At 31.4% G+C, this 26,825-nt stretch overlaps 1 protein-coding gene across 1 annotated transcript in view; it reads right to left on the bottom strand.

The window, feature by feature from the left end:
- LOC118186010 (leucine-rich PPR motif-containing protein, mitochondrial-like) overlaps positions 1-26,825 on the bottom strand; it is a 202,506-nt gene that overhangs the window by 83,732 nt on the left and 91,949 nt on the right. Inside the window, exons 18-21 of the mRNA XM_085827326.1 lie at positions 15,277-15,345; positions 5,887-5,934; positions 4,426-4,473; positions 293-352 (exon numbers count right to left, since the gene is read on the bottom strand). Coding sequence (XP_085683452.1) covers positions 293-352; positions 4,426-4,473; positions 5,887-5,934; positions 15,277-15,345 — 225 coding nt within the window. The remainder of the gene's footprint in view (positions 1-292; positions 353-4,425; positions 4,474-5,886; positions 5,935-15,276; positions 15,346-26,825) is intronic.

The raw sequence follows: 26,825 nt of genomic DNA, 5'->3' as shown, positions 1-26,825 counted from the left end.
ACTGATTACAGCAAATCACATGAAAGCTATATTTTTCAAGGAATGTGATGACATCATAGAGGTCAAAGGAAATTTGTGAGGAAAAAATTCATGTAGTCTGCCAAGATGCAAATCTGGACTGAACTATCAATATTCAGTAATCTCATCTACTTGGCCACTGGTAGGCTATTCATAGTAAATGAGGGTATTAAAGTTGGTGTTTTTATTAGCAAAAATGTTTACAATATCTGTTTGATAAACTAAAAACATATTTTACAGTGAGGAGGAAAAAGAAAGAAAAAACATTAAATACCTTTCTTCTGCTATGATAAAGCAAAATATCCACTAAGTACTGTTGCCTTGATGGTTGATCCTAAAATTAAAAAAATAAGCAGATGTTATGAGTGGTTTAGTTAAGGAAGACTCTGAGCTATCATTTGCTGCAGATATCAATATCTAAGAATATCAGAATATCTAAGACAAGGAAAAATACTTATGGCAGCGAAAAACTTGAAGGCTGCCTAAAACATCACAAGGTACCAAATACCCAAATTTTTTCCCTTCAGTGTTCCATTAAAAACATCTCTCAACAATATTGCTTTTAAAGCTGCATTCAATCACCCCATAAAGTTTTGCCCCCTTGTTCAGATTCAACATGTATATACAAAGCTACTGTAAATTTTAACACCAGATGGCACTTTAAATGAGATATTTATACATTCATATAACTTTTATTCACGCAGATGCTCAATATGTCCATCAGTGTATTCAATCACAGATAGTAAGCAGATCTGACCCTATACTATCACAGAAGACAAATGTCCTAGCTGCAAATATCACATCTCCAAACACTGTAGACATTTCATTTCATATCATGTTTTGATCCTAAAAGTGAAGAAGTATCTGTTGTGCAGATTCTTGATTTTAGATACAATGGTGCATTTCATAGTGAAAACTTCATACAATTCCTATAATGCATGCATAAAAATATCCCACATTATGTACTACAACTAGATATTTCCATAACATTAGTACTATGTGAAACGTAGAACTAAATGTATTTTAATTTCTATATAGGTGGTGTGTGATGATTATATGAACACTGTACATGCACACTTTAGCCAAACTGCACGTTTTTGCCTCTCTCTCACATGACACACAGTCAAGATTATAGAATAGAAAAGAATGTTACGATAATGGATGTTACATGATGTACGCCACTGGAATATTATGTTTTAACTTTATGTAAACTGTATTTGTTTTTGTTTCCATTATAATAAAGTGTTCATCCTATTAATACACTGCTCGACATTGAAAATGCAACACCAAGAAGGAGTGGTCAGAAATTTATGCAAATTTTAGAGTAGACGCATGTCACTGAGTTATGCGAATGATGTGAAATGCGCAGCTCTCCGATGCACGTGAAGTAAGATATAAGGGGAGGAACTTGCAGAATGGGCAATATTCGTGTTGTTATTTCTGCCAGGCGAATTATCGAAGAAAGTTGGTTTTTGTCCCGGAGGATACGTGTAATAGGAGAGAATGCCAGGCCACCGTCAATGAACGCACTTCCAGCAGATAGACGATTTTACAAGGGGTATGGTGAAAGGACTGAGAAGTGCAGGTTGGTTCTTACGTCAAATCGCAGCTGATACCCACATGGATGCGAGTACGGTGAATCGGCTTTGGCGAATATGGTTGGAACAAGGAAATGTGGTAAGAAGGAGGGTGCAGGTGCAACCAGAGTGACGTCAGGACGCGTGGATCAACACATCCGCCGACAAACTGTGGCGGTCCCGCAAGTCACTTGTACTGCAATTCTGCAGCATGTGCAAGATACCCTGAATGTTCCCGTGTTGACCAGAACCATTTCCCGTCGATTGGTTGAATGTGGCCTGCACTCACGGCATCCGTTAGAAGACTACCATTGACCCCACAACATTTAGAATGGTGCCAGACTGGAGCCATGTGGATGACAGAATGGCGAAACATCGTGTTCTTAGATAAGTCATGCTTCTGTTTATCCAGTGACAGTCGCCACAGGAGACAGATCTAATCCGGCAGTAACTGTGTAACACACCACTGCACGACAATGTGGCATAATGGTTTGGGGCGCTATTGCGTACGATTCCAAGTCACCTCTAGTTCGTATTGAGGGCACTATGATGGCCCAACGATACTTCGATAATGTACTCCGGCCGGTGACAATCCCCTACCTTCAGAGGCTGCCTAATGCAATTTTTCAGCAGGATAACGCCCGACCACACAGTGCTTGCATCTGCCAATATGCTTCCCTGGCCACCATACTCTCTTGATCTGTCAAAAATCGAACATGTGCGAGATGTGATTGGACGCCATTTTCAGACTCTGCCCCTGCCTCGTTCAGAAGACAAACTGTGGCAAATGGTTGAAAGGGAATAGAGAGCCATCCCTCAGGACACCATCCGCACTCTTATTGACTCTATGCCAATATGTGTTTCTTCGTGCATAGCTGTCCACTGTGGTCCTACATCCTACTGAGCCGACGCCGTTCTCGCTCTGTATTCTATCATTCTGAAATAAAGATCACTTATTGCTGCTTGCTGTCTCTGTCTTTTTTCCAAATTTCATCACTTTCTGACCACTCCTTCTTGGTGTTGCATTTTCAATGTCGAGCAGCATATGTATGCTATATGAAAATGCATATATCACGTCATGTTCATATAAAATATATCTGGAACCCACCTCAAGATGAATATATGATAGTGGATTATATAAAAAAAATTTTAAATACAGTTGAGCATAAACAAAAATAAACAGCAGAGAAGGGGAGAAGTAAATATAGTTTTTAACACTGTATTACCAATGAAGAATTGCAAGTCCTCCTTAAACAAGACTATGAGGAAGACACAAGGAAATTGTTGAGAAAGAGGAGAAAAGTGTCCTATCTTGTTCATTTCTTATAAAAATAGGTTGATTTCCAAAATTTACAGACTGGCCATATTAAAAATTTAAACAACACTTAAATTTTGTTGCCTCTATTATGCCTTTAAAAGTACTGCAGCAATGAAGCAGCAGATGATTTTTACAGTTTTGCGATCTAGCTTTATTACAAAATATATCTTTGCAGGAAAAAATGAAAATGTGAAACCTAATCCAAAATTTTCCTAAGCCCACTTTATATTATGATGAATGTAATATAGAGAGCTATAGATAATAATAGAATAATATAGATAATAATTTATAGAGAGACCATCTCATAATGAAACTTATAATTTTTTAAAATGATCTCAAAGAAAATCTCACTTTATTTTTTAATGAAGAAAACATCATTTTCTTCTATATATTATAAAAACAAGTTATTTTAAGTTACTCACCAGCTGTAGTGTTGGGCTAGTTAGCTAACCTATTAAGCCAAAGCTAAGGTAGGAAAGAACTTTAAACTAGGTCTTAAAACTATTTGTGTAGAAATATTAGTACTTATGCCTGTATATCAGTCAATACCCTGTAATGCTACAACCCACAATTCTGCTTTCTGTGAGCATTGTGACAACTCCAGAAGTTGTCCAGACTCTTCCGCAAAAGTGCAATATTTTATTTTACATACTTATTTTTATTATTCTTAATGCATTCTTTTTCAAAGGGATAAAGAAGTCAGGAATGCTTCTTTTTGTGTTTCAATGTCCACTGCATTATTACAACTCACAATTAAGTTTTCTTTGAGCATTGTGGCCACTTTCACACTGTCCATATTCTTCTAAAAAGCTGCAATATTTTATTTTCTATATTTATTTTTACTGTTTTTAATGGACTCTTTTTATGGAGGTTAAGGAGAGCTGGGAGTTAAGGGAGCTGGGCATCTTTTTATACTTCAGAATCAACTCCAGTACAATTTGAGTAAGTATACTTGTACTGCATCATTTTTTGGTAACCCTGTTCACATGAAAAATTCTCGGTATAACATTTATTCATCTCATATTAATTTTATTCTATTTTACATCATATATTTACTTGGTCTGTGAAAAACTCTCAAATATTCTAGCATAATGAAAATTTATACAACAAAATACGTATGATGAAAATATGTCAACAAAACTGCCAACAAAGTACTAAAATAAGAACATACACTGGTTTGGAAAAAAGCCATTTGCCTTCTTACAATGGAGACAGAGACAAAATATGCAGAATAACATTGTGCTGATGTATATAATATATTTTATTCGCCAAAGAGCACTGACAGACTGATGGCTGTGTATTGAAGTACTGCCAATACCCAAGTATTGATGTATTTTAAAAATGGTTTACATGACTGCTTTGTAAATACAGAATACCCTATTAGATGACTGAAAGTGACTCAGACATAACAAATCTTCAAACAAAAACACGAAAAATACAATATACTTTTTGCATTGATTAAATATTTCTTAATTCATCTCTGCAATAACAATATGCATTTTTATCACTTACTTTCAAGTTATTTAGTAGTTCATTTTCCTCTTCAAATGTCACCTCTGCCTAAACATGAAATTAACATAAGCATGAAAAACAGTTAAAATCTTATGAAAAAACAAATGCGTATAACATATACATGTGGAATATATTTGAAGAGAAATGATACTTACCAATTACTTACACCACCACAGAGGCAACATATCACGTCACCAAAAAGTATTTATTTAGCAACTCACGATGTTGCCAAGAAAGTATTTATGTAGCAACTCATGTATGTGCATAGGATCCCCCCCCTCATGTGACAGACAACTTTTCATTTCTCTGGATATTTTCACCAGTGGTAGTGGAGTGAGTGAGTTATGATCCCTCCTATGGGAATTTCATCATTTTAGCATAGTGGTGGACCTCACACAGCAGATTTTGTCATCTTTGTCAAAATCTCAGGCTCATTCTGCACGCATAGGAAGTAATGTGACTTGCATAAAGGTGTATTTCCCATCTAAGCATTTTGGTACTGAGGCTGTACATGATACCGAGTTTGTGCAATTCTCTGATTTTCTCTTAGCAGAAAGGGATTGCTGCATACATGGGAAGAAGCAGCACAAAAAACCAAAAAGTGTTAAGTCTTGTATATATATATATATATATATATATATATATATATATTTAAAAAAAAAAAAGAAAGAAAGAAAGAAAGAAAAGAAAAGAAAAGAAGAATGTAAAATAGGTGACAGTGATATGTTTGCTGAAATAAAATAAACATACAGCTACCCAAACAAATGTTAATTTTCAAAGCTGGCAACAATTTTGTGAACACTCTGCAATGCCAGCAATGAGTTTGTAACTTTTCAGTGAAGATTCAAATAACAAGATAGTACCGAATTTACAACTGTAAATGTAACTTCCCTGTTATGAAGTAGGGAAAAAAGGCAATTTACAACAAAAACACTATTAAAGTAAAAAAAAAAAAAAAAAAAATCCTAAATGCTTACAAATATTAAGAATGTTAATTTTAATAACATTTTTCATTTTTCTATTTAAAATTCTAAATAAAAAAATACAATTAAAATGTGGCTTTTTTGATCAAATTCCAGAAAAATAAATGAAAATTTAAGGGGTTAATTAATTGCAATCAAGAATACGACAATGTACTCATTTAAATCTCGACGCAAATACTATAGTTTAATAAAATAAATGAAATGATAGAAAAATCTAAGCATTAAATCATCCAATCACACTTCTTATATGTTCACAAGAATGAAATGTGTATGTTTATATGTAATTTACTGCTCTTTAGCAAATACAAATACATTTTGATTTAAAAGTCCCACAATGAAATACATTGTAAATTAATTAATGAAAATAATTAATTAATTAATGAAAGCTATTAAGAAATCTAATAAAATCATGTAAATGTGAGAAAAATAATAATGATAATTAAGAGATAAAAATACAGAATAATTAAATGAACAATACCTTAGGTGGAAAATCAGAATGTGAGTCTTCTAGTTTTTTAAGATTCAACTAAAAAAAGAAAGAAACAAATGAAAAGAAAACATTAAAAACAGCAAAAAAGATAAAACATAATAGTAGATTAACATTAAATATCTTTAAACTAAAAAAAAAATTAGTAATACATATGTTTGGAAATTTATATCAACAGTAATATCATAACAACTATTACTTAAACAAATATTTAAAAAATGCAGTTGATTTAAATAATTACTTTATTAAAATCATATCTAAAACTGCTGCAATAGTAAATATGTAATAAAATGTAACAAAATTTTCCATTAAGAAAAATTCTTCTAAAATTATAGATTCTGTTAATAAAATATCACATGAAAAAAGAACTGCATGTACATGTAGCTATAACTATCTCACTCCAACAAGATTTTGTTCTCACACTGCTTGATCATGATCAAGAAAATAGTCAGTATTGAACACCTAAGACCAGCTGCTAATACCCCAAGAGTCACATCACATTAAATTACAACATAATTGAAAAAAAAATATATTATTGCTAAAATAAAATTACAGAGACCAGAGAGAAGAAATAATAAAAAGGGGGGAAAAAGCTTTTCATCTAGCTTAGCCCCAAAAAATGGAGTTACATTTCTGAAATGAAAATCTTTCCACTGAAAAAAAGGTACGGAATTTAAAAGAACTTTGCAAGTGTTTAGCTAAATGTAACAAAATTAATGCTAATCTCTTAGTTAAAAGCAAACAATAAAAGATTCTTTGCAAAGCGCAACACAAATATTTTGTTGAAAACAGTCCCCCTTTTATTTAAGGGCTATCTTGCTAAAGGAAGACACCTTGTTTAATAGTGATCAAATGAAAAAAAACATCATGTAATATTAATACCTTATATCTTTTATCAGTTACTGTTTTAATAAGCATATTTCTATTAATTATAAAATGTATAACAGCCCCCTCCCAACTTACTGTACTAGTTCTTAGGCTCTTTAAACATGAATTCGTACAGCATAGCATTTTCCTGATACCTAATTAATATGTTATATGAAAGTTACTTGTATCTCTATACTGATATAACCATTATGTTCCAGAGTCGATTGCTACTTCAAAATAATAATAATAATAATAATAATAATAATAAAATAATAATAATAATAATAAAAGCTAAATAAAACAAAATGTACACCAAGCAGCAAAACATAATGTTATAATTAAACACCTCTTTTAAAGAAAAAGTACACATTTCACATTATTTATTATGCACTATGAAATTTTAATACATATAATAAGCATTGTGAAATAATAATATTATTTATACAATTATATATTGTATTTCTTTTATATGGAAGGTGTTTAGCATGAACATACATGCTAATTTAAAGTATCTTATTACAAGAAAATACTATAATGAAAACTTTTTTAAACTACTAAAACTTTTAAAACTTAAAAATACTTTATTCTCTTAAGGACCCTCTACACAAGACAAAGTTAAAATTGTTCAATGGCAATAAACTCTCTCTCATAAATGTGTTGCCTGACACCATATCATTTATGCAGACTGAATTTGTCTTTATATTGACCTGAGCTAATGAGCCAATTAGAGAAATCAAAGCAGATGAAGTGATTGGGATCCAACAGGAGACCTAAATCTATCTCACACAAAACATAATAATTTGCAAAGTTTTCAGAACATTTATTTTTCAGGCCTTAATTTTAAAAATAAGTAGAAATAATAATGATGATAAACAGGAGGCTTAATAATAGACAGAAAGTAATGATGATTAAAATTGGCAATAAAACCGCAAAATACAAAAAATAAATTAAACAGAATAATAAAAACATTCGACATAAAACACCATTAGACATTGTAACATCTTTGCATTGCTATGCTACCAACATAACACCAGCAAGAAATGTACAGAAATCTCACACATAAAATACCTGTGCTCGAAGATGCACACAGTGTCAATGTTAAGGCGCTCTGAAATCGGGGAGTTTATAATCAAAAATTCATTTACAAAATAGGAAATAGATAATAAAACAATTCCAAATTTGGGCTTCCAGAGTATTCAAGTCATATTCGAGTGGAGGACTATGCTATTCAAAATTGGATGTCCCTATATACCATTAATATTTCACTATGTGACAAGCATACATACATTCATGCATATTCTCTATTATTCAGTTTCTTTAAATATAATGCAGGGCTCTAATATTTGGTGGCAACAATTTGAAAAGTGATTCATACTTTTATAGTAAACTAGCGCAAAATGCCTAAACAAAATTAGTAGCCCATTTGAGCTAAAAATAAAATTAATAAAGAAAGAAAGGAAAGCAATTAATTGTGAAAATATATGCATACTTAATCATTCATTTACATAAAAGAAAATAATACATCATTTACTTCATGTACAGCATAAAATATAACATACACTGCTGATAATTAGATTTATAATAAAGCATCGATTTTTAGCACATAAAAAAAAACTAATTTTATTACTTTATAAATCTAATAATTATATTTATACTATAAAACTAAATAATTAATTAATATATAAAATTAATAACTAATTAATAAAACCATTAATTGATCAATATAACAATTATATTTTATATTTAATAATAAAATAATGTAAAATGATTATACATTACATTAAAAAAATTTATTAATTTTTATATTGACAAAATTCTGCTAATCAAAAAAAAAAAAAAAAAAAAAAAAAAAAAAAAAAAAAAAAAAACTTTTTAGCCTTTGTTTTCAAGAAAACAGCTCAGTTGTATTCAAACTCATAACCTTATGGTCCATGAAAAATTCAGCATTTCAGTAAATGTGCCTAACAATTCATTCAGTAGCTGGTTCTAATTAAAAGGTTGAAAAATCACAAACAGGAAATCGGAAAGAAAATCAATGCATACAGGCGATAAATTAGGCTTTTACTGTCTGTCAGATGTCTCAGAATATAAGAAAGTAGTAATCCTCTTAACGAGGAAAAAATATTCTAACAGATTTAGTTAATGTTCACAAATGAGGTAAAAAAATACATTCCTTTATAGTTGACAATAACAAATCACTTGTATAAAGGTGAAAAAAAAAAATTTCTACCATTTCCAAAGACATCAGTCAAAAGTTATGATTTAAAATAAGTGTTTCATAAGTTTTTTTAAGGTAACAACAAAGACACCAAACAGTTCAAGGCATATGTCATTTAGCAAGCAAAACACTAATTCAATAATCACCATTCCTTTCCAGACACATGATTTCTATACAACTTCATTTGTATTCTGTCATAATTAATTATTATGACTCCTGGTGCAGGTATTGAAAATATGTATCTGATGTGCCGGTAATATATTTTCCCGTGTAGATAGACTGGTGTAGCCAGCCATTACAGAAGTCAAGAGATACTTGTTCAAATACATGTCTCCTTATGCAGACACGCTTTTATGAAGCATTAAGACACTTAAAGCTTTATATAAGTTCAAAATTAAGCGCTTCATATGTAATATTGCAGAACTATTGCAAAACTTCCTTATAATTCTTAAAATTAAAACAAATAATCCTTTTAATCCTTTATTTTATTACCAAAAACAGAAATTTAGCCCTCAGCTTTAATGCTTCTTAGGAACAATGAAGGGCTGTTTGTCCTCACAAATTTGATATAATTAGAATGATTTCTAGATCATTAGCTTACAATGTACAGTAAAATATTTTAAAGAACAATTTTTTTATACTATAAGTAACAATAAATTTCATAGCTAAATGAAAGCACAGGCCATTCAGAGGATTAAAAAAAAAAAACATTCAATTATTTTAGGATACTAATTCTCATTATCATGAGAGCTATCAGCGAATTTAGAACAGTAAATTACATCTTTAAACTTCACTGACTGTCTAACATTCTGAATTTTTTTATTATTTCTCCTAAAATGAGACCATGTCAAAATAACATAAAAAAATAAATTAAAAATATTAATTAAGATCTTCAAATTAAGTTACCAAGCTTAAAAAAAAAAAAAAAAAAAAAAAAAAAAAAAAAAAAAAAAAGAGTGAGATAAAAATAAAATGCACTTTTTTTAAAAGTTTCATCAATAATAACTTAATTTTGTGAAACAATGACAATTAACTAACAAAGATAATGAATCCAATTGAAATAATGACAAAATACAGTCAAATTTATTTAGTACAGCCTTCAGTATAATGACCCATGAGGCATTTTTTGCTAGCCCTTCTTTAATTTAAAACAATGATTATTCAGTATAACATTCTTTTGACTAGTCTCTAGATATCATTTGCAAAAACAATGACTTTTCGTGCTCCCACCAAAATGCAAATTACCAGTGAACTTACAAAGTATGTATTCTCCTGAATCTTATAATACATGGGGGAGGGGATATAACCTACTTATCTGATGGAAAACAAGCTGCACGTTTGTGTTTAGTATATATTCAAAACATATTCCTCATAAGAGAATTAATTTATTTCAGAGCCCATAAAGCATTCTTGAAAGCCATCTTTAACTGAAACATTAAGAAATTAATTTGAGACTGTTTCACAGTTTTCTCATTAGCCAAATGGGCCCTTTCAATACCAGCTTAAATTTATGAATAGGAAGTAATGTTGAGAGACAAATCTCCTAAATATAAAGACTGTTATAGCACATGCAATTTTTTGGGAAGCTAAACACAGTCACGATTAATAGCTGTAGAACAACCATGTACCTTCATGCTAAATTTTGTAGGTGAACTTAAGAATTCTTGAACACAGGGCTCGTACACAATCCGCCACAGAGAAATTAAGTACTTCTAAGGACTTTTAAGGACCATTAATGAAAAAAATTAAGGACCTATGAGCAAATGCAAACTGAATAAATTCAATTAAAAATATTATCTATACCTAAATTTCCCTTTTGTAATACCATCCTAAAAATAAAATAGATCCCTAAGTAATATGCCTTATTACTAAACATGAATTAATTCACACAATTATTAATAAGTTTGAGGATAAAATAAACTTTAAGCAATTTATCAAGTAGCATTAAATATTTTACACTTATAATAGTTGGACATATTTGAAAGAAGATAAGTGACATTTACATTTTACTAATAGTTAGCTTTATGTTGATTTTTTTCTGTCTCATTTTGTCACATACTTGGGCAGTCTGGAGGTTTAGTAAATAGTAGGTAGATTTTATGTCAAACGGCATAGGTTAAAATGAGAAGTAAGATCATAATCAGCATGATTCATAACAAAAGACTGAATGTTGTCACCGCTGCTGCTTGTTTAGAGAGAGGCCTGCTGATTGGAACAAACCTGAAAGTCCTGATGTAGGCACGGTTGGCAAGTGTTGAAAGTTAGGCTCTGTTTGATGCAGTTAGTGTCGTAGTTTCGTGTAGAGTTCCAGGGGTTGTAACCCAGTTAATATACTTTAAGGTTCCGATAAGCCATTAAAGCAATGGAGGTGATAAGTTATTTTGTATTATTTCAAGTCTCATTAGATGTAAAGAATAAGTTTTACTTTATTTTTGCATTTTTGTATTTTATTTTGTGACCACAGTGAGTATTAATGAAAGGCAATAACTTACTTTAATATGTAGAGATAATTTTTAAGGGTAAGCAGTTAGTTATAAATAATTAAATTAGGTAGTTTGATAACCTTAGTCATTATGGATTTACATGGCCACTATTAAATTTTATTTTTTAACAATATTTGTTAAAAAAGCCCTATTAAAATCAAAATCTAATAAAGTTTCACAGTTTAAAATACATGCAATTTATGACATTGATTCTTAAACGATATTAGGATAATTACATATTAAAAGGTATAAAACATTTATGTTTTGTATCAACAACACTCAACAAAATACTTATCCATCATTTTAATTTGAAGCCTTCCCAAACATTTTGGCTAGTTTATATAGATTTCCTTCTCTTTAAACATCTTTTCTAACAATTAGAGATTTGTTTCAATATGCAAACTATTGCTCTCGCAAGTTTCTGCATGCTTTATCTCCTAACTTGTCAACCTCTCCACAATGTACCTATAACAGTTTACTTGATTCGGTAAAAATTAAATAGTCTAAAATCCCCGACAGACGAGAAGCAAATTATCTTTATGGCTGAAAGTAACTACAATATCAGACAAAGGTTTAAATAAACCTCTTATTTAAAAAGAACTTCGAACATAAAGGCATGTTCTGATGCTAACAAAATCAATCATGGGGACGTAATTAAACAAGAACAGTCAAATTCAAACTAAAAATGTGAACTAGTGGTCAAAGATTATACAATTTAATTTTAATTTAATCTGGCTTAGTAACTCTATCATATGAGGAAATAGAAATGGGAAATTATAGTAAAGGCTGAAATCATAAACAATTGGGTAATTTACATAATAATAATAACTGCACATATCTTTGAAGAATAATTTTCTTTGTGTATTCAGTTTCTTTCTTCAACACGTTTCCTTTTCATTTCGGAATTTTCGGATTTAATTAAGGATTTCTGTTTTCTAAAAAACACTAAATGCATTTAGAATGTATACAAAAAGCAGCTAATTTTATTTCTTTAGTAATATGAAAATTTAGAAGAAATATGAAATATATATGATAAAGGCCAGTTACAGAGCTGATGTGGCAGAATTTTTAGAATTTAGTGACACACCGAACAACAATATCTAAACATGGCAAAACTTCTAGACTTTAGAGCAGGCGTTGGAAGAAGAATTTAGAATCCACACAGATTGCATCAGGTGGGAAAATGCCTAGTGCTAGCTATGTGTATGATGCATTAAGACATATTAGATGAATCTTTTAAATTGTTTTCAATTTCTTTATTGATAAAAAAAAATTCCTTTCTATAATGCCTGCCCATGTGATAAGATTAGAAACATTTTTGATATTTTCTATGCTTGAATCTAATGAAAAGTAGAGAAAATAAAGAGAAGATAAACATATTAAAAGATTCTAGTATCAGAAGAAAAACATTCAAATATTATGTTTTCATTGTTCTTCCAGACGTTTTCCAACAAGTAAGAAATTCACTGCAAACTTTCTGTAAAATACACCCATTATGTGTTGATACCATGGGGACATTTTACAGTTTTTCATGTATTTCTTGAATCTTCTAGAATCGTGGATATATAAATCTTGGCTTCAAATCCTTCTAAACCTTCCAAGCTGCAATGTCTAAAATCCTGAAGAAAAATTATCCTTACCAATTCTATAATATAACTGCAAAAAGCCAGAAATATTTTGGGGAAAAAAAAGGGAGGGAAAAAGTGTAAAATTAATTTTATACAGCATATTCTTAGAATTTTGAATATTCTGAGACAATTACATGGGAAAAACTCTTAATATGAAAAAATTAAAAAGAAGACATTTTTAATTATTTACATAGCTAGTTTTGCTTTTGCTAAGGGCTGTTTCATAAATTCTGCTTTAGAGCATTATACCTTGCTTATTTTTCATCTTCAAAATATTGTATAATAAGTTGCCAAAATGAAACTTTATAATATGATGGCGAAAAAAAGTTTTATTTTAATGTTATTTTTTAAATATAATTTCAATATATTAGAATTATTTTAATGAAATTTATCAATGTTGCGATGTTTTAAAAAAAATCGTCGAAAAATTCTCAAATCTCGGAATTAAAACTTTTCTGCAGAAACTGATCTTAAAATCCCCAGAATGTTGATAAGTCGCCAAATTTAGATAAAAGAATTCACATCTTCAAATGCGAAAAGTTGTTTAAAAGCTCTTTATTAGAAAAAATTAATTTTGAAATGCTTATGTTTCACTTCTTGCTTAGAAACTCGAGTATCCCATTATTTATATATATGAAATAGAAACAAATTATAACCCATGAACCCATTCAAAAGATAACCATATATGTCAGTGAATAGCCCAAAATGTTCCTCCAAAATGCTAATTCACACTCAAAATAGCAGTCATAAAAACAGACAGAAATTTCAGATGATTCAAATTAAGGACCTTCTGCTGAGTTTGGCCAAAATTAAGGACTTTTAAGGACCAAAAATCGATTCCAAAAATTCTAAGGACTCTTAAAGACTGTACAAACCCTGTGAACATTAAATAATTCAGAATCAGTAGAATTGTTTAAAAAAAAAAAAAAAAAAAAAAAAAAAAAAACCTTTTGTTAATGATTCCATTATAAGTATAAAAAAAAATGGTAACATTACACTGAAGTGGAATTGCAGTTATATAGCTTAGACTTGAAAAGGGAATCTTTGAAAATTGAATTCTAATATACAAACTTTGATGGCACATATTGGAAATACAATTTTTCTGTCACGATAACTTTGAAACAACATACAGCCTAGTCTGTGAATCTAAGCAAATCTCTAGAATGCTGCATTCTTTTGTATTTTTGGAACATCTTAGAAGAAATGGTTTATTTCCCCAGATCTCTCACCAAAATGAGATCAATAGCTTATATGTATCCTCATCTCATTTTGGTAGAGTAAATATTTAGATTAATACTGATGCATGTTCATCAGACAGTCAAATCTAACACCTTTTCCAGCCTAAAAAAGATGGTTCTGCATTTCATCATCAATGCAATCTTCCTGTTTGAAACGCTGAAAACATACGCATATGACAAATCTTTTTTTTTTTTTTTTTTTAGTTTTCTTAATTTGCAATAAAATTTGATATTTTATCTCCCCCTTAATGTTTCACATGGTTGTTGCTGCTGTAAAAGTTTATATGAATATTATCACTATAAAATTCAGTTGTAACAGAGTGAAAATTTCAAGAAGGATATGAACATCATCGACTTGTCTTTGAACAACCTGACACTAAACTTCACTAGAATAAGATATTCTGTACTTTTATGTTATACACCTGGCATGCTTTTCCGCACCTGTGACAGAGAAGCCAAGTACCAGTCAAGACCCAACGACAGCATCATCTGGGTACTACATGCGCATGTGTATGTAAACAAGAATAATTAAATGCACACGTATTATTACAATAGTACTGCTAAAATATCCATATAGTGTGGCAGGTACATAACCGAAAAGTATCAGATATCCATATAGTTTAATATATATCTAAAATGTTTAGTAAAGTCAATGAAAAGTATATTCATATATACAGTATTAGTATTCTAATTTAAAACATGCAAATATACAATATTTGAATTCTACATACTGTAATATTACTAGCAAATCCGTCTGTATCTTTATGTACATCTATCTGATATTTGTTGAATGGACAACATAATGTTATTTGGCTGCATAAAATCACTTTTCATAATGCATGAAAATATATGTATTTCTTCAAAAGCAATGATAATTAAAAACCAAATATGTTCAGAATAATGGTAATTTTTAAAGAAAAATCTAATAAAAAATCTATAAGACATACCACTGAATTAGGATAATATCTATTTAGTATTTGTTTACAGACATCAAGGCTTTTTTGACCAAAGTGGACCTGCAAGAACAATGCAAATTAAGCATAAATTTTAATTTCTTAAATTTAACACCTAATCGTTTTGTCACAATACATTAAAATGAATTTCTATCTCAGAACTTAAAATTTTTCAGTACAACATCATAAAATATATAATAAAAGTAACATTAATTTTTGTTAATTAAAAAGGTTGATTAGCTAGCTTGGTTCCAGGAGTGTAGTTATGTGAAAGTTTATAGGGCTGAACTGCATGCATTTCATAGATGTGATTATGTATTGCAACATTAAGTGCCTGTAGTTTCTGTTTGAAGTACTTACCAGACAGACATTGAAGTTGGGCCCAGCATTATTATCAGTAGGTGCTGATATGTGCTGAGCTATCTGTGGGCATGGAAACAGATATAATCATACCTTTTTCCACCATCAAGCTTATGTTTTGCCTGCAGTCTTACCTAACATCAGGGTCAGGATCACAGCTGGTGCAGTCGCACGAGATGGCAATTATTTTTTATTATTATTATTATTATTATTATTTGGAGAAGTAATGAGCAGCAAACATAAGGGACAGTAAAATTTTTAGAATTTAGGGAATAGGGCAATGAAATTTTTTTAATTTAGGGGGCTGCCAGGCAACAGAATTTAAGACCCTCAGACATTATACAGGTCAATAAAATGTCTAACACCTGCATCGTTCAGCATAATCTCTATACTAGAGGAGAATTTCCTTCTAGGAGAGAATTTTATGGTTTTAGGAAGGATAGCAGTCGGCTTTCATTAGCATTTAGGTTATTAGTTTTAGTTAATGAATATAAAAAACTACATTTATTAAAGTTTTGGTACTTATCAACATTCGCTATGTATTTTCAGGTTTAATTTATAAAATACATTAAAAATAATCTAAATTTATATATATATATATATGTCATGATAAAAGCAAAGGAAAGGACGGAACACTGTAACAATTAATTGTAATAATAAAAGCAAAGGAAAGGACGGAACACTGTAGATGCTTGATTAGACCCATATTGAAGAAGATTTTGATTGTGCAGTATGCTAGTAATGCTAACTTGTTAATATCTAAAGAACTTGGCAATCGAAGCAGTTTTAATTCCATTTTTATTTCCAATTGATATTTGTGACCACAATCACCTTGGCACTCTAGTTATGCCTATTCAAGAACATTACATTTTTGATATAATTGAGAAGGAAAGCAAGCCAGCGAAATTACATCTTAGCAGAGTAGAGGGCAAAAGCTGAAGTGCGTAGTTATGCAAGATGGAAGCACGCGAAGAGAAAAGTTTTGGTTTACAATTCAGCGATTGGTTGTCAAGAGGCATCTGGTATTAACGGTTACGTAAGATCGCATGATTAATCTGAATGACGCAATGCAGATAAGTTATTACGATTTTAGAATAGAGAGGAAGAATTAATGTTTATAGTTATATTATAATTCTGATTCATACATTTTTATCTTACATATAGTTATATTATAATTCTGATTCATACATTTTTATCTTACATATATATATTTATATATATGCAAGATAAAAATATGTAAATCAAAATTATAATTTAAACTAACGTAAATTCTCCCTCTCTGCTCTAAAAATTGTAATAACTTCTTGGGCTTGCACCATTTTTAGATCTTTCCTTTTTGCATGGCTTGCACAATGCTGATGATCTAATAATTGGAAACTTAAACTTTTTAACTCAAACAAAAATTTTCTTTACGTGCTTCCATCTTGCATAACTATGCACTTCAGCTTCTGTCTCTGCTCTGCTTGGACGTAATTTCGCTATGCTGCTTCCTATTGCAATAATATAAAAAATGTAAATGTTTTTGAATAGGCACAACTCAAGTGCCAAGTGAACTGTGGCAACAAATATCAACTGCAAATAAAAATGGAATTAAAACTGCCTCGACTGCCCAGTGTTTTAGATACTATGAAGTCTACATTAGCAACTATGCAATCAGAATTCTTCAATATGGATCTACGTATGCATCGACACTACTCCAGTCCTTTTGCTGCTATTATTTCATATATATATATGTATATCCATACATATGTATGTGCATTTTTCAAATTTTGGAAGGGAGGGAGGGAAGTATGATCGTCTAGCAATGGTGAAAAGATTGCTTGTGGCAAAAAAAACTAAGAGCTCCTTTTTATATATTTGACCAAACGAAACAATTCTTCTTCACTGATTTTTGTCATATATAGTAACTGCAATTATTTTTTTATTTTTATATGCATAAATAAAAATTATTTCTCTATTTAACTGTGTTTTTTATATTTTTCATAGAAGTAAAAATGTCTTATTTTTTAAACATAGAATCTTCATTAATATAAGAGAGGGAAAACAATAAATAAATATAAAAACATTCTGATTTGTATTACAGCAAATGAGAATCAGCCTATAGGAGGAACCTGAATTATCCAAACTTTTTGAATATTCGTGATCTCAGTTAGTTTGAACACTGTAGTTTCAATGCACTTAAAAAGCCAGAATTATAAAACAGTTTTTAGATACACTGATAAAATTTAATCTCTTAAAATACGAAATGGAGACTGTGCAAATAGGTGCTCTGTAGGACAATAAAAGTTAGTTCCAAAATTTAATTGGTAAATCATTGGTTATATTGAGTTCATTATTTTGTAAACAGTAAAATTAAATATATAAGACTAAATACAGCTATTTGTGATTAATAATTTCTTAGCTGTACTAGCACTCAGGACTAGACACTCCGCACAGGTACAAGTAACTTGGTTCAAATTTCTCAAAGTGTAGCAATTTAAAACTTAATGGTGGAAAATAAAAATATTATTCCTGTACACGTAGTAGTGGGCAGACACTAGAATTTCACTATTACTTGTACAGGTATGGACCCGGTGTACTCATTGTGCAGTTCTGCTCCAATTTTGAAGAAGAATACCTTGGAGAGTGTCCAAGGATCTCTCTCACCTCTTTTCCTATCCCAACCTTGCAAGAGGACTTTCAGCTCATGGTGTATTTTGAATGTCCCCTTGCTGCTTAGAAACTATACATTTACAAACATACACACATTCTCCCGGGATCCAAACCAGAGCACAGCAGTCATCATCACTAAGCGCTATACCAATTGGACAGTTATCATATTCCTGTAAAAATCTCTGCACTTAAGATTTTGTAAAAGCAGAATTTTAAATCTATTTATTATCTTTAAAAATATTTAATAATATTTTGATCAGCTTCACTGCATAACAAATTAATAATCATCAAACACACGATATCATGCCGATTTTACTTTAATTCAACATTTAGCGTCAGCAACCTTTTTCCTTTTTTTTTTTTTTTTTTTTTTAACAGCATTCATTTTTCTAAAAAGATTGTGCAATATTTTGATCAGCATCACTATTAACAGGTTAACAGCTCATTACATAGCAAGTCATATTTTAAGGTATTTCTCCCGCCATCCTAGCGTGGCTTCATGATGTGGTGGTCTGCACACTGGGCCGGTATTCCAGAGATCCGTGGTTCGATTCCCAGTGAAGGCATTGTTAATTTTTTATCTTTCCTGCTTCCAAAAAATACCTAATGTCTTTACAGTGGCACCCAAACTAAAAGGGTGTTGGATGATGATTCTCCTCACCCAGGATTTGGCGATTGGGTCCCCTAAAAACCCCAGTATCCCTTTAAAAGGGGGAGTATAAAAGGTATTTCTCCCGCCTTCCTAGAGTGCCTTCATGGTGTAGTGACTCTGCGTGCTGGGCCGGTATTCCAGAGGTCGGTGGTTTGATTCTCAGCGAAGACAACTGCTAATTTTTCATCTTGCCTGCTTCCAAAAAATACCTAATGTCTCTAAAATATAACCTTTTTTTTCCCATTAAAAATTTTACATCAGTATATAACTGCTCCACCCTCCCGTTTTTAAACACTGATTTCCATAACAGGTACATTTATCTCCAAAACTCAAAAAATCTTATCAGCTGAAGCAACATTTTAACAACATACAGGCCTATAAAGTGTTAATTCACAGAATACTTTTTTACTGATATATAAAATTTAATATTTCAACTTTCTATCAGTTCTTATGACTCAGATGAAAAGATAAATAAGGCTATGCCACATTATTAAAATAAATTACAGCAGAACACTTAGGTCTGTTTGTAGGAAGCAGCCCACCCACCTGACCACAAATGTAGTCACATAAGGTCTGTATAAGAAGTAGACACAAATCTTTATCAGATATAACACCAGGTCAGAAAACTTTTGACCTTGCAGAAGAATTAAAATCAACAGTTTTTTTCATAAAACCAGTGGTAAACCAAGGTTGATTATTATTTCATATATTGTAAAAAGCTATCTACCCCCCCAAAAAAAAAACTTGTTTCTAAGAAAAAGTGGCTTTTATTTATGTTATACACTCTATTGCAAAAAAAAAAAAAAAAAAAAAAAAAAAATTATACATCCAGAAAGAACTGAGCCACAATTGTAAAGACCTTATTTTATTCTGACCAATTATTTTTAGTTCAACTTTCCGTCCCATCCTGATTTCAGTTTCCTGACGGAATGTAAATTTTAATGATGTAGTATGCAAAATCTAAGTGTGTTCAAAAGCAGTATTTAAGCTGTGGTTCAAGAATTCTTGAGGAGCAGTAGCAGTGTTAGTTCTGAGTTTATGCTGTGTGTTTGAAATAGCTCTCTAGCTGGTGTTAGACACCCTTCACATTATATTGATATTCAGTGATCAGCATTCTGAGAATCAGCTCAGCTATTCTAGGCCTGGAATTCTAGGCTTGGCTGAGCCTAGAATCAGCCTAGCAGCAAGTCGTTTAGCCATCCTAATTTATTGCGATTTTACATTTTTATTTTCTGTTCAATTCAGTTTAGCCACAAGTGGTAGTGAATTGTGAGCACCGGGTGTGTGCATCTTGTTGTTAGTTCAAATAAAAAGGTTATTTAAATCTTCTTCTGTAGTATCTGTTCTTCAAGACATAACAAGAAATCTCTATGAGTCTTTTCTATGTAGGGTCTACTATGAATGCGACATAAGCTATGAAACATGGCTACACACAGTGTTCAAGCAGATAAAAAAATGATCAAAAACTGGGGCGAAAAAAGCGTTTTCTTCACGAATAGCAATATAAAGAATGTGAAAATCAGTAGGTGGTAAAAACACCCCTGGCAGCTATACAAGCTAATATTCAGTTGGGTATGGAGTTGTTGCCAATGTCCCACTGTAGTAGATTGTGCCATAAATGAAGCAACTGGTCAGTGAGTTGGAACGTACTTATGCACAGCTGAATTTGCCTACCCAGCATGTCCCAAATGTGCTTGATAAGCGACAGATCTGGAGATCTGGCAGGCCTCTCGAGAACACGCATAACACATAAAAGACATTATTAAGTCATGCTCTATGTGGCCAAGCACTACCCGGCTGGAAAAGAGAACCTGGATGACCTGCTAACATAAACAGTATGGCTGGCTGCAAATTGTCGTCAACATACCTGTGAGGAGTCAGAATACCTCGCAGCATGACTAATGGTCCCAGCTGATCAATACTCAGACTGTCACCCTGTGTTCTGTCTGTGTACCACTCAGTAATAAATGGTACATTAGACTGCTCATCTCTTCATCTATAGACACATGGTGGTCATTAGCACTGAGGGAGAAGCATGATTATCATTGAAGACCAATCAGACACCATCCAGCTTGAGTGAGAGCGACATCATGTAAGACGACATTGCTTAAGATGGCAAGCGTCTTAATAATAGATATTAACATTTGAACCCAACCTCATCTAGCCTTCAGTGAATTCTATCCCTGGATATTCTGGGATCCCTATGAGTTAGCAAATGGCACTGAATCCATAAGAGTGTAACTGTTGGTGCGGACGTGGCAGCTCTTGAATTGATAACTCATGAAGATTTTTACAGGAATATGATAACTCATGAACTGGTGGTCCAGGGCATCCCAAGCCCTTATGGCAGCTGAACTATGGCTTTGCTGAGCCAATGGTTCCAACAATAGACAATGACCACATCACTTTGACAAATATGCCAGCCAATCTGCCTGTTTGACAGCTGCCCTCTTTTAGCCCTATGATGCAACTCCTCTCAAAGTCTGACAAATGTTTATAATGCTGTTGAGTACACCTTAAGAACATCTTTTGTTACAATGTCATGTATCCAAGCCACTGCACAGCTGTAAATGCTCATCTCTCACAGCACCAGCCCTTTTACATTCTACCAGCTGTGTACTTCTGATGCACATTGTATCACACCACAATGCTGATTGGTGCTGCAAGTGTAATCATTTACAAAACTTGTCAAACCACATTTGCATGCTGCATTTCATAGATGTGGCTCAATTTCTTCTAGGTACATATATTTTTTTGCAACAGAGCATATATATGAAAAAACATGAAAACTTTATGCGGGTAGTCCAATCAATTATTCAGACAAACTACAAATATTCAGAAGTTTTACCCAATTGTAAATTAATGGGCCAGTGCCACGGCGAATAGTGTTAATTTGAATTAAAAATGAAAGAATGAGAGATACATTTTTTGCATTAATCGAGTAAAAATTAACTGGTGACTTCATAATAAAAGCCATGAAAGACTAATACTTTGAAATGAATTCTATGTTCTGTACATAATGATTGAACATGTTGATAAGGATTTCCTATTTGTTCCTATGTGCAATGTACATATAAGAAAATTTCCCTAAAAAAAATCTTCCATAAAAGCATCCTTCCCCATACAATTTGATTGCCACTGCAAATAGCCTCTGCTGTATTTTGCCATAATCTAAAACCATAAAATATTAAATAATATAAATCAGCATTTTCTAACAATGCGATTGTTAAGGGGGGCAATTCAAAAATGGACTCTCCAAAGTCTAAGGGGACAAAGGAGGTCAAAATTTTTCAAAATTTCATTTTTTATTCCCCAAAATAAAGAAAAATGTAAGTGATATGCATACGTAAAAAGTTTTTAAATTGTGGTGCATTTTAAATATTTTATAAAGAATTTTCACTGTAGACATGGACATTTAAATACTTTTAAAGGGCATTTAAATAAATGACACATTATGCTTTCCAGACGTTTTTCGCACATTTCAGCCAACGAATTTATTTTATTTTTTACTGTAGAAATGGCAATCGGTATATTATTTTTTCCTTGAGTGGCAACAGCAGCTGCTTTCAGCTTTGTTTATATTGACCTTACATTTATTTCTTTTAGCCCTTAGTGAAATGAGGGGTGCAAGCAAGAAAAAAAGTTCGTCAGTATTCGGAGGTATATTTAAAATTTGGTTTCGTACCTGTTCGATAAATGGTCACCTTTTACCTTTTATGCTAATAATGCCTGACAAACGAATCAATGAAACTAGGTCATCTTGAGGCACATTTGAAGGCGAAACGCAATGCTGATATTAATTCAGATTTGAGTTATTTTCACACTTTAATATTACTCTTTTTTTCAAAAATTTTCCTTAAAGTCTCTACTTACTGCTCATAATGCAACTGTTAATGGTGCTCTTGAGGTTATTTATCAAATTCCATTACTCATCACTTAAATCTGGGAAAAGCTGTACTATAAGGGAGAATTTAATCAAACCATAAATATCACCATTTAAAACTGTTCTAGAAAAAGATGACGTTAAAGTTATGCCAATAAGTAACAATACAAAGATGAATGAATGAGGATATTGAAATACAACTTGTTGAAAAGCTGAAAACAAGTAAATTTTCGATGCAAATGGATGAACCAGCTTCGAGAGACAGTGAGGCGGTACTTGTTACTTACGTAAGATATATTCATAAAGGGGATTTTGCTGAAGAAACGTTCTTCTGTAAATCATTAGAAAGCACCACTACCTCCAAAGATATATACAGTAAGCTAAAAAATTACTTAGATATAAAAAATATACCAATAAAAAATATAATACATGTTGTACTGCAGATGGTGCTCCTAATATGATGGTTGAAAAATAAAATAAATCACGGAATTTGAAAAAAGGTTGCTTAAAATTGATAAAAGATGAGAATCCAGAAATGCATCTTGTGCATTGTGTTATTCATAAAAACCTGGTTAAAGTGTATCAATGCTATAAAAACTAGGGCCAAATGTGAACGTCTTTTCAAGTTATTTTATGAAGAACAAAATGAAGGCACTTATACTTCACACTGAAGTAAGAAGGCTGTCAAAAGGGAACTGCTTGGAAAGATTTACGGAACTATTTGATACTCTTAGTTATTTTTTAAGTGACAAACCTGAAATGAAAAATTCGTTAACGGATGATAACAAGCCATTTGTGAGTTATTTAGCCGATATCTTTGAAAAATTGAATATATTAAATAAACAAATTCAAGGAGCAAATAAAACTTATGTTGATGCAAAAGCGAAGATATTTGGTTTCATTATCTTTGTCGAATTAAGTCAGGCATATACTATTTACTACAAAAATTTTGAAAAGCTTCATCGGCTCTAAAAATGTGACGTGACGGCTACCGCTATATTTGTTATTGTCGATCATCTGAAAAATTTATCGCTGATTTAAAAGATTTTGTTACTGAAACAAAATTGATTTTCCAAGTTGGATGATGCAGTCAATGCTAGTGGATTTGGCTGATATTTCAAATATGCAGTAAAAAGAAGAACTCGCAGAAATGCAAAATGATGAGTCAATTAAATCTTTATTTAATATAAAAAGAGCGATGACATAGCTTCGTGAGGAAACCAGAGTCCGATATCCAAATGCAACAAAATTTGCAAGAGAACTATTGTTACCATTTCCATCTTCATATATTGCTGAATGTGGATTTAGTGCCATAAATGATTTGCTGCTAAAAAAAAAAAAAAAAAAAAAATCTGTTGGATATAATGAAACAGAGAGACTTGAGACTGTAACAGCTTTAAATAATATTAAAATCTTGTAGTTTAAATAATTTAAATAGATGAACATTAGGGTATTTGTGAATGGCAATATTTGAAACCAGACTTGAGTGCCTCGTGCGACTCTCGCACGAAGAATGTAATTTATTTTTAAATGTTAGAATATGTTTTCTCTTCTTGTTTCAATGTCGCCATTTTTTTTTTTTTTTTTAGTGTTAAATAAAAGTTATTGCTGTGTTCCATCATTAGAGTTGCTTCATTTCGCCAAAGAAGCATGACAATGTTAATTATTTTGGAGGCACCGGCGAGATCGAATAATCGTGCGTATTTTTATTTCATTAGTTCATCACTGAACATAATATTAGTGATACCAGATTATTATTTCCTGTTAATATTGAATTGCTTTATTTTATTAGTTCATCACTGAACGCAATATTCGCGATACCAGATTATTACTTTCTGTTAATATTGAATTGCTTTATTTTATTAGTTCATCACTGAACACAATATTAGTGATACCAGGTTATTACTTCGTGTTGATTACGGTTATTACTTCCTGTTGATATTGAATTGCCTTATTTTATTAGTTCATCACTGAACGTAACTTCCTGTTGATATTGAATTGTCTTACTTTATTAGTTCATCACTGAACATAATATTAGTGATACCAGGTTATTACTTCCTGTTAATATTGAATTGCCTTATTTTATTAGTTCATCACTGAACGTAATATTAGAGATATCAGGTTATTATTTCCTGTTAACGCTGAACTGCCTTATTTTATTAGTTTATCACTTGAACGTAAACTTAGTGATACCATTTTAATGCCGTTTCTACTAGAGCTCAAAGGAAAACAAAAATAGCTGAAGAGCAGATCTTTGAACCGATGAAGGAAGAAAATAAAGCATCCAGAGATGTATTTGAAGAAGAAGTTAAATCACCAGAATTAAACGTGGAAGATGTTCACGAAAATTTGAAAAACGATAAAGAAATTAATATTGAGAATCGTTTTGCAATGCAGAGTTATCATCATCTTTCGGCTTTTGATTTAATATCAAAGCCGCTACTAATAGACGAAGAAAACAATTGTCGAAAGCAAATGACAAATGAATATTATCCGAAAGGCACAGATGAACTGAGGAAAGGCTTTGCTGTGAATTATAGCCGAGGATCTGGTCCACCATGGAAGAGATCTAGGTGCCCTCAAGAAAAAAAAAAAAAAAAAGACTAATTTGAATATTGTCCATTTTCTTCCTATTTAAATGTGGTGTAAAAATATTTGTTTAAAAGTTAAAATTTTCGGCCTGAAAATTTGGAAACTTATGAGAGAAGTTATCTTTTCTCTTTAAGCAATTGAGCAAGCCGAGCTTATAAACTTTCGAAATTTACAGAACTTTTCCCTTCGGTAAAAGTCTCTTTGTTGGGGAAGAGGCTGTAACAGCTTTAAATAATATTAAAATCTTGTAGTTTAAATAATTTAAATAGATGAACATTAGGGTATTTGTGAATGGCAATATTTGAAACCAGACTTGAGTGCCGCGTGCGACTCTCGCACGAAGAATGTAATTTATTTTTAAATGTTAGAATATGTTTTCTCTTCTTGTTTGAATGTCGCCATTTTTTTTTTTTTTTTTGAGTGTTAAATAAAAGTTATTGCTGTGTTCCATCATTGGAGTTGCTTCATTTCGCCAAAGAAGCATGACAGTGTTAATTATTTTGGAGGCACCGGCGAGATCGAATAATCGTGCGTATTTTTATTTCATTAGTTCATCACTGAACATAATATTAGTGATACCAGATTATTACTTCCTGTTAATATTGAATTGCTTTATTTTATTAGTTCATCACTGAACGCAATATTCGCGATACCAGATTATTACTTTCTGTTAATATTGAATTGCTTTATTTTATTAGTTCATCACTGAACACAATATTAGTGATACCAGGTTATTACTTCCTGTTGATATTGAATTGTCTTATTTTATTAGTTCATCACTGAACGTAACTTCCTGTTGATATTGAATTGTCTTACTTTATTAGTTCATCACTGAACATAACATTAGTGATACCAGGTTATTACTTCCTGTTAATATTGAATTACCTTATTTTATTAGTTCATCACTGAACGTAATATTAGAGATATCAGGTTATTATTTCCTGTTAACGCTGAACTGCCTTATTTTATTAGTTTATCACTTGAACGTAAACTTAGTGATACCATTTTAATGCCGTTTCTACTAGAGCTCAAAGGAAAACAAAAATAGCTGTAGAGCAGATCTTTGAACCGATGAAGGAAGAAAATAAAGCATCCAGAGATGTATTTGAAGAAGAAGTTAAATCACCAGAATTAAACGTGGAAGATGTTCACGAAAATTTGAAAAACGATAAAGAAATTAATATTGAGAATCATTTTGCAATGCAGAGTTATCATCATCTTTCGGCTTTTGATTTAATATCAAAGCCGCTACTAATAGACGAAGAAAACAATTGTCGAAAGCAAATGACAAATGAATATTATCCGAAAGGCACAGATGAACTGAGGAAAGGCTTTGCTGTGAATTATAGCCGAGGAACTGGTCCACCATGGAAGAGATCTGGGTGCCCTCAAGAAAAAAAAAAA

This window comes from Stegodyphus dumicola, chromosome 11 (genome assembly GCF_044657685.1).
Source record: "Stegodyphus dumicola isolate Sdum_Otavi_A_Nest chromosome 11, ASM4465768v1".
Classification (NCBI taxonomy): domain Eukaryota; kingdom Metazoa; phylum Arthropoda; class Arachnida; order Araneae; family Eresidae; genus Stegodyphus; species Stegodyphus dumicola.
This window is presented reverse-complemented; position numbering and strand designations above follow the sequence as displayed.